Below are 17,488 nucleotides of genomic sequence, written 5' to 3'. Positions count from 1 at the left end.
TTGCTGACAGAACATTCATGGGAATGTCATGACATCCAAGGCTATGACCCTAATGTTGGCAAGTGGGACTAGTATGGATTTACTTTTGACAGTTCAGGCCTGATGGGACACAAGGCCTCTTCTGTAAGAATAATGTGGGAATATTCTTAACTATAAATCCGTTTTTAAATCTGTAATTTATTCATCGACAGAAAGGTCAGGTATTACAGTGGAAAAACATCTCACCTTGTTCTGCTTTGTATCGCCACTCATCTTCCTGAGTAATGGAAACATGTTTACTAAATGGGGAATACACCCAATTTCCGAAAATCTTTGTTTTATAATTGCAGCTGTAATTTCCAAAGGAGTGAATTCCCAACTTGATTGTAAATGTCGCCGTCTTCTCGTCTCTAGTTAGGTGAAGGAACTGTGTGTAATTTTGATGCTGACTGTTGTACAGGTAATAAGTGCCCTCACTGGAGTGAATATCACCTTTGCAAGTAATGGCAATAACTTGACCATCTGAACTGGACTGTGGTGCTGGGAATTTATGAATAGTTGGTGGCGAGGGTCTGTCTGCAATAGAAAGAGATGTCCGGAAATGGCACAGTAATTCACAACAACGATTATACACAGGGACATTCAGACCTTTTGAAAAGTAACCCCAGAGACCCATGTAACTTTCCAGGACACAGGCTGGAATCTGACCATGGCAGATACCGGGATTTGAATTCAAAGATAGCCAGGAATTAAGATGTTAACGATGACCTTCAATGTAAAAGTTAGCAAATTCTAATGAGGGAAAATGTGAAGCAGTCCATTTAAGAGCAAAAGATCAGAAGGCTATTTAAATGGAGAAACAGTGCAGGAAGCAGCTACACAACGGGACTTGGGGGAGGGAGGGACTTGGGCAGAAACACAGACAGCAGCACACAGGGGAAGCAATCTATGCCTTAGATTAGATTCCCTACAGTATGGAAACTAGCCCTTCAGCCCAACAAGTCTACATTGACCCTCTGAAGAGCAATCCACCCAGACTCATTCCCCCACCCCTATGTTTACCCCTGACTAATGCACCTAACACCATGGGTCAATTCACCTAACCTGTACATTTTTGGACTGTGGGAGGAAACCGGAGCACTCGGAGGAAACCCACGCTGACACGGGGAGAATGTGCAAACTCCACACAGACAGTTGCCTGAGGTGGGAATTGAACCCAGGTTCTTGATGTTATGAACTGCAGTGCTAACTGCTCAGCCACTGTGCCATCCATGTAGCAGGAAGGGCTAAAGAAAGGCATTTGGCAAAGTTGGCTTAACTGGTCAGACTACTGAGTACAGAAGTTAAGACATCATGCTACGGTTGTACAAGACATTGGTGAGGCCACTTTTAGACTACTGCGTGCAATTCTGGTAACCCTACTTTGGGAAAGATGTTGTTAAACTATAAAGTGTACAGAAAAAAAAGTGTACAAGAATATTGCTGAACTGCAAGTCTGAGTTATAAGGAGAGCCCGGATAGGCTGGGATTCCTTTCCCTGGAATGTTAAAGGCTGAGGGGTGACCTTATGGAGGCTTATAAGATCATGAGGGGCATAAATAAGGTGAATTGCCCTTTCCCTAGTGTAGGGGAGTCCAAAACTAGAGAGCATAGATTTCAGGTGAGAGGGGAAATATTTCAAGGGGACTTGAGGGAAAAACTTCTCAGAAGGTGGTGCAAATATGGAACGAGCTGCCAGAGGAAGTGGTAGAGGCAGGAACAATTACAATTTTTAAAAGACAATCAGGCAGGTACATGAACAGAAAGGTATTTCAGGGATGTGGGCCAAGTGCAGGAAAATATTCAGTTTATGATACCTGGTCAGCATGGACTGGTTAGACCTATGGCACTATGAATGTTGACTCTTATTTCAATGGGATTGGAGCATAAAAGTAGGGATGTCTTACTGCAGCTGTACAAGGTGCTGCTGAGACCACATCTGGACTACTGAGAGCAGTTGTGGTCCCCTTTACCTGAGGAAGGATGTAGCTGTATTGAAGGTAGTTCAGAGGAAGAACACAAGTTGATTCTGGAGATTAAATCAATTATTTGTCAATTAAATCATCACTTTTCATGACCCTGAAGACAAAAGGCAAAATTTGTATTGCCAGCATGCCCATTGCCTTTATCGCCTCCAGATAAATCCATGTAGGCATGCATGCAGATGAGAACATAAGTTGGGAAGTCAAAGATGTTTGGTCTCCTTACTTGAGGAGGGATATAGCTGCATCGGAGGCAGCTCAGAGAAAGTTCACTAGATTGATTCCACAGATAAAAGCTTGATGTAAGGAGAGATTGAGCAGTTTGGACTTCGACTGTCTGGAGTTTAGAAGAATAAGATCTAATTAAGGTACATATGAAAGGGGATTGACAAAATAGACTTGGAGATAGTGTTTCCTTATAGTTTTATGGAGTCATAAAGCATGGAAACAGACCCTTCGGTCTAACCAGTCCATGCCAAACATAATCCCACACTAAAATAGTCCCACCAGCCTGGCCCATATCCCTCCAAACCTTTCTTATTCATATACTTATCCAAATGTCTTTTAAACATTGTTATTGTACCCACATTCACCACTTCCTCAGAAAGTTCATTCCACAAGCAAACCACCCTCTGTGTAAAAAAAATTGCCCCTCATGTCTTTTTTGAATCTTTCTGCTCTTGCTTTAAGGATATGCCCTTTACATTTGAAATCCCTCATCTTCGGCAGAAGACTTTATCTATACACCTCATTATTTTATAAACTTCCATAAAGTCGCCTCTCAACCTCTGACACTCCAGTTTGTCTGTCTGCCTATTATATAATGGTAATTCAGTTTAAATCATAGACATCAATTAGATTATTTTGTACTTTAACTTTTGCTGTGCTTCAGCTACTATATTATTAATAATTCGCTGAGTCTTCTGTTTAAGCTATGTAAACACTGTCTAGAGTTGATTATTTGCAGAGTCTGGGATTTGCCTGGTTAGGAGTCATTGAGGACAATTTTATAGGTCTTTGAAGGTTTTAATTTTGCTGTCTTGCAATACAGAGGTAGGAAGGCTGATTTGATTCAACTGTCTTTCTCTGTTTTGTAACAGTGTACGCACTCATTAAAACGAGAGTAGAACCCAATCAACACTGCAACAAAAAATAAGCAAGGCTCACTTGAGATAAGCAAATCACTCTGAACTAATGTATAACAGTTGTTGGCATGCAGTTTCCAGGAATTTGTTCAATTTGGCCAAAGAAATGTTTCTGATAACTAATTATATGAGGGTTACAATATGAACATTAATATGAACAACATTTCATAGATGCATACTTACACACATCTTCCTGTCCGATGAGACCACGAAGATGGACTAGGGAGGAGAAAAAAGAAATAATAATTAAAGAATAACAGGTAGGGCTAGAGTCTGTTGTGTGCTCATTCTAAATCTAGCTAAGTGTATACAAGAAAGAGAGACTGTGTGTGTGTGTTATTATGTGTGGGAGAGAGTGTGTGAGAGTAAGTGAGAGAGAGTGTGTGTCAATGTGAGAGTATGAGACAGAAAGTACGCACGTGTAGGTATGTGTGTATGAGAGAGATACTGATAGTGTGTATGAGATCATGAGACAGACAGACAGTATGTATGTGTTTGTGTGCGAATGAGAGATAGTGAGAGAACATGTGTGTGTGTGAGAGAGTGTGTGTATGTGTGAGTGAACGGGTGTGTGGGAGGGAGAGAGATGGTGAGTGTGTGTGTGTGTGTGAGGGAGAGAGATTGGGAGACAGTTTGTGTGTAAGAGAGTATGTGAGAGGAGAAAGATAGAGTAAGACAGCATGAGAGAGTGTGCACATGCATGTGTGAAATAGAGAGAGACTGCGTCTGTTTTTTGAGACGAATCTGTGTGTGTGAGAGAGTGTGTGTTTGTATATGTGTCTGAGAAAGTGTATGAGAGAATGGGCAAGAGAGAGTGTGCAAGAGAATATGTGGGAGAGAGATGTGAGAGACAGAGTGTGTATATAGAATATAGAACATAGAACATAGAACAATACAGCACAGAACAGGCCCTTCGGCCCACGATGTTGTGCCGAACTTCTAACCTAGATTAAGCACCAACCATGTACCTATCCAAATGCCGCTTAAAGGTCGCCAATGATTCTGACTCTACCACTCCCACGGGCAGCGCATTCCATGCCCCCACCACTCTCTGGGTAAAGAACCCACCCCTGATATCTCCCCTATACCTTCCACCCTTCACCTTAAATTTATGTCCCCTTGTAACACTCTGTTGTACCCGGGGAAAAAGTTTCTGACTGTCTACTCTATCTATTCCTCTGATCATCTTATAAACCTCTATCAAGTCACCCCTCATCCTTCGCCGTTCCAACGAGAAAAGGCCGAGAACTCTCAACCTATCCTCGTATGACCTACTCTCCATTCCAGGCAACATCCTGGTAAATCTTCTCTGCACCCTCTCCAAAGCTTCCACATCTTTCCTAAAGTGAGGCGACCAGAACTGCACACAGTACTCCAACTGTGGCCTAACCAAAGTCCTGTACAGCTGCAACATCACTTCACGACTCTTGAATTCAATCCCTCTGCTAATGAACGATAATACTCCATCGGCCTTCTTACAAACTCTATCCACCTGAGTGGCAACCTTCAAAGATCTATGTACATAGACCCCAAGATCCCTCTGTTCCTCCACCTGACTAAGAACCCTACCATTAACCCTGTATTCCGCATTCTTATTTGTTCTTCCAAAATGGACAACCTCACACTTGGCAGGGTTGAACTCCATCTGCCACTCCTCAGCCCAGCTCTGCATCATATCTAAGTCCCTCTGATGTGAAAGGGCACATGTGTGTGTATCTATTAGAGAGAGTGTGAGAAAGACAGTGTTAAGAGAGCATGAGAAAGAATGTGCACATGTCTGTGAGATAGAGAGTCTATTTTGTAAGAGAAGGAGGAGTCAGTGTATTGCTATAGGAATGAGATACTGAGATCGCATGATCAGCCATGATTGGACTGAATGGTGATGCAGGCTTGAAGGGTCAAATGACCTACTCCTACAGCTATTTTCTATGTTTCAATGTTTCACCGCGTGTGTGTGAGAGAGAGTGACAGTGTGTGTATGTCTGAGAAAGTTTTATGTGAGAGAGTGTGTGAGAGAGAGAAAGAGAGAACATGTGTGTTCAGGTGCCCCCTCCCCCCGTATCTGAGAGTGATATGTTCCAAGATGCCCGAAGCCACAGATCATGGTGAACCCTATCATTTAAATAGGAAACCTACCTCCCCAGCAGCCCCCTGGAATTATTTCTGGAATGTTCCATGTAATATTTTTGGACCACGGTAAACCACGGATAACTGAAACCAAATCAGTGGCTATGAGGGTTTTACTGTAAATATCTATGAGCGTGTGTGACAAACTGTGTGAGAGACAGAGTGCGTCTGTGTCAGAGTGCAAATGAGAGAGAGAGAGAGAGTGTGTGTCTGTGAGAGAGAAAAAAGTAACAGCAGAAGAGAAAGGATACACATGCAAGTGTGAGATAGTGTGTCAGTTTTGTAAGAGAGAGAGGAGTCTGTATGTGTGTGAGGGAGTGTGTGAGAGACAGACAGTGTATGTGTGAGACTAGTGTACTATTCTGTATAAAGTGACGATGAGAGAGTTATATCAAAGCTAAATTAATCAGCAATGCTCAATGGCTGACTGTAAGAGTTAGCTTGATTATTTTCACATTGTTTGCTGATGTAATGAGCCATTGTACTACCTGGAAAATGCAGAAATCTGCAGGCTTCTTATTAGCACAGTCCGCAGGGCAGAGAGATTACCTTATGAGCAAAGGCTTAACAGGTTGGGATTCTTCTCAATGGAATTTAGAAGAATGAGAGGTAATCTCACTGAAACATATAAAAGCCTGACCGGGTCAATGCTGAGAGGATGTTTCCAGCTCATGGGAGAGTCTGGGACCGGAGGGTATAGTCTCAGAATAAAGGGATGCCAATTGAAGATTGAGATGAGGAGGAATTTCTTCTCTCAGAGGATGGTAAGTCTTTGAAACTCCTTGCCGCATTGTGTAGGGGAACAGAGTTTAAGACTGCGACAGAGAGATTCTTGATTAGTCAGGGAACTAAGGGAAAGGCCAGGAGAGTGCAGTTGCTCACTGGTTAGCACTGCTGCCTCACAGCACCAGGGACCTGGGTTTAGTTCCAGCTTTGGGTGACTATCTGTGTGGAGTTTGCACATTCTCCCTGTGTCTGCGTGAGTTTGCTCCGGTTTCAAAGAACATTGTAGCACATGAACAGGCCCTTCAGCTCTCCAACCCTGTGCCGATCCACATCCTCTATCTAAACCTACTGCATATTCTCTAAGGATCGATATCCCTTTGCTCCCTGCCCATTCATATATCTGTCAAGATACATCTTAAAGGATGCAATCATTCCTGTGCGCCCCCTCGCCCCCCCACCTTCACTGTCATACATTCCAGGCACCCACCCCACCATCTGCGTGAAAAACTTTCTACATATATCTACCCTAAACATATCCCCTCTTACTTTGAACTCATGACCCTTTGTAATTATGTCCCCCACTCTGGAAAAAGCTTCTTGCTATCCACCCTGTCTACACCTCAATCAGGTCCCCCCTCAACTTTCATCTTTCTAATGAAAATTATCCTAATCTACTCAACCTCCCTTCATAACTAGCACCCTCCATACCAGGCAACATCCTGGTGAACCTCCTCTGCACCCTCTCCAAAGCATCCACATCCTTTTGGTAATGTGATGACCAGAACTGTACACAGTATTCCAAATGTGGCCGAACCAAAGTCTTATACACCTGTAACATGACCTGCCAACTCTTGTACTCAATACCCTGTCCAATAAAGGAAAGGCTATGTGTCTTTTTGATCACTCTACTGACCTGCGTTGCCACCTTCAGAGAATAATGGACCTGAACACCCAGATCTCCCTGTACATCAATTTTCCCCAGGACTTTTCCATTTACAGTATAAATTGCTCTTGAATTGCATCTTCCAAAATACATCACTTTGCATTTGTCCGGATTGAACTCCATCTGCCATTTCTCTGCCCAACTCTCCAATCTATCAATATTCTGCTGCATTCTCAGACAGTCCCCTTCACTGTCTGCTACTCCACCAATCTTAGTGTCATCTGCAAACTTGCTAACCAGACCACCTATACCTTCCTCCAGATCATTTCTGTATATCACAAACAACAGGGGTCCCAGCACAGATCCCTGTGGGACACCACTGGTCACAGGTCTCCATTTTAAGAAGCTCCCTTCCACTACTCCTCTCTGTCTCCTGTTGCCCAGCCAGTTCTCTATCCATCTAGCTAGTATACCCTGGACTGCCTGTGACTTCACCTTCTCCATCAGCCTACCATGGGGAACCTTATCAAATGCCTTACTAAAGTCTATGTATATGACATCTACCGCCCTTTCGTCATCAATTAACTTTGTCACCTCTTCAAAGAATTCTATTGGGTTCGTAAGACATGACTTCCCTGCACAAAACCATGCTGCCCATTACTGATTAGCCCATTTTCTTCCAAATGGGTATGTATCCTAGCCTTTAGGATCTTCTCCATTAGCCTTCCTACCACTGACATCAGGCTCACAGGTCTATAATTTCCTGGATTTTTCCTGCTACCCTTCTTAAATAAGGGGACAACATTAGCAATTCTCCAGTCCTCTGGGACCTCCTCAGTATTCAAGGATGCTGTAAATATATCTGTTAAAGCCCCAACTATTTCTTTTCTCACTTCCCTCAGTAACCTGGGATAGATCTCATCCAGACCTGGAGACTTGTCCACCCTAATGCCTTTTACAATACCCAACACTTCCTCCCTCATGCCAATTTTACCTTGAGTAATCAAAGATCTATCCCTAACTTCAACATCAGCCATGTTCCTCTCCTCGGTGAATACCGATGCAAAGTATTTATTAAGAATCTCACCCATTTTCTCTGACTCCACACATAACTTTCCTCCTTTATCCTTGAGCGGGCCAACCCGTTCTCTAGTTACCCTCTTGCTGCTTATATATGAATAAAAGGCTTTGGAATTTTCCTTAACCCTGTTTGCTAAAGATATTTCATCACCCTATTAAGCCCTCTTAATTCCTTGTTTCAGATTGGTCCCACATCCCCAATATTCTTCCAAAGCTTTATCTGTCTTCAGTCACCCAGACCTTATGTAATCTTCCTTTTTCCTCTTAGCTAGTCTCACAATTTCACTGTCATCCATGATTCCCTAATCTTGCCTTTTCTATCCCTCATTTTCATAGGAACATATTTCTCCTGCACTCTGATCAACCTTTCTTTAAAAGCCTCCCACATATCGAATGTGGATTTCCCTTCAAACAGCTGCTCCCAATCTACATTCCCCAGCTCCTGCCAAATTTTAGTATAGGTGGCCTTCCCCCAATTTAGCACTCTTTCTTTAGGGCCACTCTCATCTTTGTCCATGAGTATTCTAAAACTTTGGGAATATTGATCCCTTATTGAAACTTCAACCACCTGGCCGTGCTCATTCTCCAACACCAGATGCAGTATGGTCCCTTCCCGAGTTGGACTATTTACATACTGCTCTAGAAAACCCTCCTGGATAGTCCTTACAAATTCTGCTTTATCTAAACCTCGAACACTAAGTGAATCCCAGTCAATGTTGGGAAAATTAAAATCTCCTATCACCACCACCGTGTTGTTCCGACATCTTTCCATAATCTGTTTACATACTTGTACGTCTATCTCACGCTTGCTGTTGGGAGGCCTGTAGTACAGCCCCAACATTGTTACCGCCCCCTTCCTATTTCTGAGCTCTACCCATATTGCCTCACTACTCCAGTCCTCCATAGTGCCCTCCTTCAGCACAGCTGTGATATCCCCTCTGACCAGTAATGCAACTATTTCACCCCTTTTACCTCCCTCTCTATCCCAACTGAAGCATCTATATCCTGGGATATTTAGTTGCCAATCATGCCCTTCCCTCAACCAAGTCTCAATAATAACAATAACATCACACTCCCAGGTACTAATCCAAGCCCTAAGTTCATCTGCCTTATTTAGTACACTTCTTACATTAAAACAAATGCACCTCAGACCACCTGTCCCTTTATGTTCATCATCTGCTCCCTCCCTCCTCTTCCCCTTAGTCACGCTGACTTCATCACCTTGTTCCTTACAGGCTTTAGTTACTCACTCCTTACTGTCCATTAACCACCTCATTTGGTTCCCATCCCCCTGCCACATTAGTTTAAACCCTGCCCAACAGCGTTAGCAAAAGCACCCCCAAGGACATTGGTTACAGTCCAGCCCCAGTGTGGACTGTCCAATTTGTACTAGTCCCACATCCCCAGAACCGGTCCTAATGTCCCAAAAAATCTGCACCCCTCCCTCCTGCACCGTCTCTCAAGTCACACATTAATCCTGATTATTCTATCATTCCTACTCTGACTAGCATGTGGCACTGATCGCAATCTGAGATTGCTACCCCTGAGGTCCTACCTTTTAATTTATTTCCTAACTCTCTAAGTTCACCTTATAGGATCTCCTCCCATTTTTTACCTATATCATTGGTGCCTACATGCACCACAGCAATTGGCTGTTCACCCTCCCCCTTGAGAATTTTCTGCAGTCAATCCGAGACATCCCTGACTCATGCACCTGGGAGGCAACGTACCATTTGGGGATATTGTTTACAACCATAGAAACGCCTATCTACTCCCCTTACAATTGAATTCCCTATGACGACAGCCCTTCCAATTCACTAAACGTGCTATCCACAGCTCCTGCAGCATCACGGGTGCTTCAAAGTGAGTCCATCCACAGCTCCAGAGCTGTCATGTGGTCTAACAAGAGCTACAACTGGACACACTTCCTGCACGTGAAGGAGCCATGGGCATCAGACATGTCCCTGAGCTCCCACATTGAGTAAGAGAGCATATTTGGAAATTTAATGGGATTAAAACCCAATAAATCCCCCCCACCTCCCCCCCCCTCCCCCGGCATGATGCCCTGCATCCCAGACTACTTAAGTCCCTATAAATATTGGATGCACTGGTGATCATTTTCCAGCATTCTGTATACTCTGGAAGAGTTCCAATAGACTGGAGGGGAGCTAATGTAACACTTAAAAAAGAAAGGAGAGAGAAAATGGCAAATTATGGGCAGATTAGCCTGATATTGGTGGTGGGGAAAATACTGAGTGAACCATTAAGGATTTAATAACTGAGCATTTGGAAAGCAGTGACAGAATTGGACCTAGTCAGCATAGATTCACTAAAGGAAGTCTGCTGCAATGTTTTGAGGATATGATCAGTAGAGTGGACAATGGTGAATCAGTAGATGTTGCAAAGGCTTTTGACAAGGTTCCACATGACAGATTAAAGCTCGTGGTATTGGAGGGTATGTATAGACATCGACCGACAGCTGCTTGACAGACAGCAGGCAGAGAGTCAGGATAAACAGGTCCTTTTCAGAGTGGCAGGCACGAGATGGGTAGGGTGGTGCAGGGTTCAGTGCTGGGACCTCAGCTGTTCAAAATATCTATTAATTTGGAAGAAGGAATTGAATGCAATATCTCCAAATGTGCAGATGACACTAAGCTGGGTGGCAGTGTGCGCTGTGAGGAGGATGCTAACAGGCTGCAGGGTGACTTGGACAGACTGGCTGAGTGGGCAACTGCAATATAATGTGGATAAATGTGAGGTTATCCATTTTGGTCACAAAAACAGGAAGGCAGATTGTGATCTGAATGGTGGCAGTTTAGAAAAAGCTGATGAGACCTGGGTGACATGGTGGAACAGTTGCTGAAGGTTGGCATAGAGATGGCATGCTGACCTTCATAGCGAGAGGATTTGAGGATTTGCGTATCGGAGTAAGGTTGCCTTGTGGCAGTTACACGGGACCTTGGTGAGGCCGCGCCTTGAATATTATTTGCAATTTGATCTCTTGGTCTGAGGAAGGACATTCCTGCTATTGAGAGAGTTCAGGGAAGGTTCACCAGATTGATTCTGGGATGGCAGGATTGACATATGAGGAAAGACTAGATAGATTGGGTTTGTATTTGCTGGAGTTCAAAAGAATGGGAGGGATCTCAAAGAAACATACAAGATCCTGATGGGACTGGACAGGCTAGATGCTGGATGAATGTCTCTGATGTTGGGGAATTCCAGAATAAGGAGTCACAGTCTAAGAATAAGGGCAAAACCATTCAGGACTGAGAAAAGGAAGAAATTCTTCACTCAGAGTTGTGAACCTGTGGGATTCTCTCCCACAGGAAGCTGCTGGGGCCAGTTCATTAGATATATTCAAAGGGGAGCTGGTTGTGACCCTTGCAGCTAAAGGGATCAAGGGGATATTGGGGGAGGGCGGGAATAGGATACTGAGATTGCATAATCAGCCATGAGCGTACTGAATGGTGATACAGGCTCGAAGGGCCAAATGGCCTACTCCTGCACCTATTGTCAATGTTTCTATGTTTTATCTTATCTAAGAGAACAATGGGATCTCGATCAGCTGGGCCAGTGGGCCAAGGAGTGGCAGATGGCGTTTAATTTAAATGAGTGTGAGGTGTAGCATTTTGGGAAGACAAACCAGAGAAGGACTAATACAGTTAATGGTAGGGCCCTGGGGAGTGTTGTTGAACAGAGAGACTGAGTGGTTCAGATACGTAGTTCTATAGAAATGGCATCACAGGTAAACAAGGTAGTGAAGGAGCTGTTTACGTAGAACATTACAGAGCAGTACAGGCCCTTCGGCCCTCGATGTTGCGCTGAACTGTGGAATCAATCCGAAGCCCATCTGATCTACACTATTCCATTATCATCTGTATGATTATCCAATGACCATTTAAATGCCTTTAAAATTGGTGAGCTAATTGCCATTGCAGTGCCCCTTCCTACTCTCTCAGTGAAGAAACTACCTCTGACATCTGTCCTATATCTATCACCCCCAATTTAAAGCTATGTCCCCTTGTGCTAGCCATCACCATCCGAGGAAAAAGGCTCTCACTGTCCACCCTATCTAACCCTCTGATTATCTTATATGGCTCATTAAGTCACCTCTCAACATTCTTCTCTCTCTCAAAAACAGCCTCAAGTCCCTCAGCCTTTCCTCATAAGGCCTTCCCTCCATACCAGGCAACACCCTAGTAAATCCTCCTCTTAACCCTTTCCAAAGCTTCCACATCCTCCCTATAATGCGACGACCAGAACTGTACACAATACTCCAAATGTGGCTACTCCAGAGTTTTGTACAGCTGCAGCATGACCTCGTGGCTATGAAACTCAATCCCTCTACTAATAGAAGCTAACACACCGTATGCCTTCTTAACAATCCTATCAACTTGGGTGGCAACTTTCAAGGATTGATGTACCTGGACACCAATATTTCTCTGCTCATCTACACTGCCAAGAATCTTACTATTAGCCCAGTACTCTGTATTCCTGTTATTCCTTCCAAAGTGAATCACATCACAATTTTCCGCATTAAACTCCATTTGCCACCTCTTAGCCCAGCTCTGCAGCTCATCTATGTCTCTCTATAACCTACAAAATCCTTCATCACTATCCACAACTCTACTGACTTTAGTGTCATCGGCAAATTTACTAACCCATCCTTCTATGCCCTCATCCAGGTCATTTATAAAAATGACAAACAGCAGTTGACCCAAATCAGATCCCTGCAGTACCCCACTAGTAACTGAACACCACCCTCTGCCTTTTTTCAGCTCGCCAATTTCTGATCCAAACCACGAAATCACCCTCAATCCCATGCCTCATTATTTTGTGCAATAGCCTTCCATGGGGAACCTTATCAAACGCTTTACTGAAATCCATATACACCACATCAACTGCTTTACCCTCATCTACCTGTTTCATCACCTTCTCAAAGAACTCAATAAGGTTTGTGAGGCATGACCTCCCCTTCACAAAATCGTGTTGACTATCCCTAATCAACTTATTCAACTTTAGATGACTATAAATCCTATCTCTTATAACCCTTTCAAACACTTTACCCACAACCGAAGTAAGGCTCACTCATGTATAATTACCATGGTTGTATCTCGTTCCCTTCTTCAACAAAGGAACAATATTTGATGACCTCCAGTCGTCTGGCACTATTTACATGCTCCACGGGTTACAGCATTGGGTACTGGAGACATTTGTACGCAGTACACAAAGTATGGCTGTATCATTGTGGATGTTGTGCTATAGGAAGGACTAGATTTAAAAGGATGTTGCTGAGATTGGAAGGTTTCAGGTACAGGGAGAGGCTAGGTAGTCTGAGGGGTGACCTTATAAAGATTTATAAAATCACAAGAGGCATAGATAATGTGAGTGATGTGCCAGCAAATCACAGAATCACAGATGCAGTGATAGGATGAATAAGCTCATTCTATACTGTAACACTATCTCCTGGTGCCAACCTGCTGTATTGTCCCCCTCAACCCCAGCCCATATCCCTGCACACCCTGTTTCTATCCAACTAATCATCCAATGCCCCTCTCTGAAGCCAAAGAACGCGCCTCCACCACATTTCCAAGCAGTGCTTTCCATGCCCTAACTACTCACTGGGTGACAATGGTTTTTGCTGACTTCACCCTCACTTTACTTACACATTACTTCAAATCTATGCCCCTTTGCATTAAGACCATAGAGCATGAAAACAGGCTATTTGGTCCAACTTGTCCATGCTGACCAGTACCATTTGCCTGCATTTGGCCTATACCTCTTTAAACCTTTCCTATCCATCCCTGTCCGAATGTCTTTTAAATGTTGTAACTATGCTGCCTCTATCACTTCCTCTGGTAGCTCATTCCATACACATGCAACTCTCCGTGTGAAAAAAAATGCTCCCTTTTAAATCTTACCCCTCTCACCTTAAACCTATGTGCTCTAATTTTGGACTCCCCTATCCTGGTGAAAAGGCCTTTGCTATTTATCTTATCTCTGCCCCTCATGGTTTTTTAAACTTCAACCTCCAATGCACATGGGAAAAAAGCCTCAGCTGGTTCAGCCTCTCCTAACTCAAACCCTCCAGTCCCGTCAACGATCTTGCAAACCTTTCCTGCACCCTTTCCAGTTGAACAGCATCCTTCCTAAAGCAGGATGACCAGAATTGTACGCAGTTGTTGTGCCACAGACAAGGTTAACAGTGCACAACAATCCTGTAAGAGTTGGGCGGCATGGTGGCACAGTGGTTAGCACTGCTGCCTCACAGTACTAGAGACCCGGGTTCAATTCCCCCCCTCAGGTGGCACTCTGTGCGGAGTTTGCACATTCTCCCCGTGTCTGTATGGGTTTCCTCCAGGTGCTCCGGTTTCCTCCCACAGTCCAAAAATGTGCAGGTCAGGTGGATTAGCCATGTTAAATTGCCCGTAGTGTTAGGTGAAAGGGTAAATGGATGGGTTATGCTTTGGCGGGGCGGTGTGGACTTGTTGGGCTGAAGGGCCTGTTTCCACGCTGTAAGTAATCTAATAATAAACGCCGGGATTCTCTGGTAGCAGAATGCCAAAGACCCACACTGCACAAGGATTGAACACACCCAGAGACAGATGCTGTTGGTTGGAACTGCAGCCAGGCCACAAGACGTAACTTGCTTCCTTGAGGGGCCTCATTTGGGTTGGTGCATACAATAACATGTAAATCATTGCTTCAGTATTTGGTTGTCTGTGAGATTTCCTGATAAGCAGCTGAATGAAAGGTAGCTTGTGGTAATTTGGACACAGCAACAATTGTGCAAACTTCAGCAGTCATAATTTTGAGATGCCAATGTTGTTCTGGGGTGGGCAAAGTTAAAAATCTCACAACACCAGGTTATAGTCCAACAGGTTTAATTGGAAGCACACTAGCTTTCGGAGCGACATTATCACCCGATGAAGGCGCAGTGCTCCAAAAGCTAGTGTGCTTCCAATTAAACCTGTTGGACTATAATCTGATGTTGTGTGATTTTTAACTTTAGCAGTGATACCTGTTATCTGTCAGCACAGTTGACTGATCTACTGATATCTGATCGACTGCACCTCCCCTTAGTCTCATAGCAGTATCCAATTTCCCTGAGTCATTAAGACTCCACCCCCCACCACCCCACCCCCACACTCAGCACATCTGCAATCTTTCCAACTGCTTCAACTTGGCATTTTTTTCCCTTTCTTAGAATCTATTGTACTCTAATGTTACCAGCACTGAAAAAAATAAGTGAGAGGTGTCAATTTTACTTCTAGATCTACAGATTTCCAATCTGCCCACTGCAGATGTCCTATCCTCACCTATACCCTCCCAGCTGCCCAATATTGAGTCTGACCTCTCCTACTTGTCACTGAGAGGGATAGATACATATGTGATCCCTTATTTTTTCTTTCTCATGTGGCAATGCTCAATATTTGTGCATATATCAATGTGACCTATCAGAAGTGGGATGTTTGCCAATGATTGCACAATGTTCAGCACTCCTCAGATACGGAAGCAGTCTGTGTGCAAATACAGCAAAATGGGGACAATATCCAGGCTGGGGCTGTGAAGTGGCGAGTAAGATTTGCATCACACTAATGCCAGGCAATGACCACTTCCAGTAAGAGACAATCTAACAACTGCCCCTTGATATGTAATTCACTGAATTACACCTGACAATGTGGAAAACTGGGGCAGGTCAGGGAACATCCCAGGAGCAGGAGAATTCCTGTTGAGCTTATGCCCGAAACATCAATTCTCCTGCTCCTTCAATGCTGTCTGACTTGCTGTGCTTTTCCAGCACCACACTCTCGACTCTGATCTCCAGCTCACTTCCAATCCTCAATTCCTCCTAATGTGGAAAATTGCCCAGTTATGTCCAGTACATCCAAAGCTGGACAAAACCAATCGTGGGCGGCACGGTGGCACAGTGGTTAGCACTGCTGCCTCACCGCGCCAGAGACCCGGGTTCAATTCCCGCCTCAGGCGACTGACTGTGTGGAGTTTGCACGTTCTCCCCGTGTCTGCGTGGGTTTCCTCCGGGTGCTCCGGTTTCCTCCCACAGTCCAAAGATGTGCAGGTCAGGTGAATTGGCCATGCTAAATTGCCTGTAGTGTTAGGTAAGGGGTAGATGTCGATGTAGATGTATGGGTGGGTTACGCTTCGGCGGGGCGGTGTGGACTTGTTGGGCCGAAGGGCCTGTTTCCACACTGTAAGTAATCTAAAAAAAAATCTAATCTTAAAAAAAACCTGTTTACCACCCCATCATCAGTCTACTCTCAATCATGAATAAAGTGATGGGATGTGCCATCAATAGCACTATCCAGTAGCACCTGCTCAGCAAGTTTTACTCAGGGACGCCCAGTTTGGGCTCTGTCAGGGCCATTCAGTTCCTAATCTCATTACAGCCTTCGTTCAAACACAGACAAAAGAGCTGAACTCCAGAGGGGAAGTGACAGTGACAGCCCTTAACAGTAAAGCCACATTTGACTGAGTGCCACATCGAGGAGCCCTGGGAAAACTGGAATCAATAGTTATCGGGGGGCGTGGGGGTGGAGAATCTCCATTAGTTGGAGTCATACTTGGAACATGGGAAGATGGTTATGGTTGTAAGAGGTCAGTCACCTCAGTTCCAGGACACCTCTGCAGGACTTCCTCAGCCCAAACAGCTCCAGCTACTTCAACAGTGTGACCATCCCTCCAGGTCTGCTGGGGATGTTCACTAATGACTGCACAATGTTCAGTATCATTCACCATTCCTCAGAGAGATAGCAGTCCGTGTTCGAATGCAACAAAATCTGCACAATATCCAGGCTTGGACTGACAAGTGGCAAGTAACATTTGCACCAGGAGGCAATAAGCTCCAATAAGCTAGCCACACCCATTCCTCACAAATCAATCAAAAAGGAAAACATTTCTGCTCTATGCAAATTGTTGCATCAACATCTTACTTTCTAATTTCAAGAATATAAATAGATGGTTTTTCATTAGAAGCTGTGAAATACATTGCCTTTCACACCAAAAATGATTACTTGCACATTTTAGTTTCCTCGCTAGCTTGAATGCAATCGATTGTGTTCCTGAAAAGAAAATTGTAGCAAGCTGCACTTTGTTGATGCAGTTCCTCAATTTAACATAAACGACGCATTATAATTCATTATCCAGAGATGAATCTTCGAGGAATTACAGTCACAAGGAGTGGAGGCATGTACTCACCAATCCCAAAAAGAACAGGGAAAGAAAGCATTTTCCAGGGAGAATACCACATGGCATCACAAATTCCCCCACCACGATTCCTTTCCTGCTTGCCTTCCTGACTAGTTGAAGTGAACGGATGTGACGAGCTTGCTGCAACAGAATCTGTGATTGTATGCAACATATCATGTATCATGTCAGACTTGTTCCTACTCGTCATATCATATCATGTCATACTTGTCTGTACTTGTGCACCATTTTAGGACAAGTCATTACGAAAGGGCAATAAAGCATTATTTACCTTGTATTATTGTTTTCTGGTCGAGAGT

At 44.1% G+C, this 17,488-nt stretch overlaps 1 protein-coding gene across 5 annotated transcripts in view; it reads right to left on the bottom strand.

Moving 5' to 3' along the window:
* LOC140486093 (uncharacterized) overlaps window positions 1-17,285 on the bottom strand; it is a 36,906-nt gene extending 19,621 nt beyond the window's left edge. For all 5 annotated transcript variants that reach the window (XM_072584749.1, XM_072584750.1, XM_072584747.1 and 2 more), the window contains exons 1-3: window positions 17,181-17,285; window positions 3,329-3,364; window positions 226-555 (exon numbers count right to left, since the gene is read on the bottom strand). In XM_072584749.1, the coding sequence (XP_072440850.1) occupies window positions 226-555; window positions 3,329-3,364; window positions 17,181-17,232 (418 nt within the window). In that variant the 5' untranslated portion in view covers window positions 17,233-17,285. The remainder of the gene's footprint in view (window positions 1-225; window positions 556-3,328; window positions 3,365-17,180) is intronic.
* Window positions 17,286-17,488: the final 203 nt, after the last annotated feature.

This window comes from Chiloscyllium punctatum, chromosome 15, assembly GCF_047496795.1.
Source record: "Chiloscyllium punctatum isolate Juve2018m chromosome 15, sChiPun1.3, whole genome shotgun sequence".
Taxonomy (NCBI): Eukaryota; Metazoa; Chordata; class Chondrichthyes; order Orectolobiformes; family Hemiscylliidae; genus Chiloscyllium; species Chiloscyllium punctatum.
Note: the sequence above shows the minus strand (reverse complement) of the source record. Positions and strands in the feature narration are given on the sequence as shown.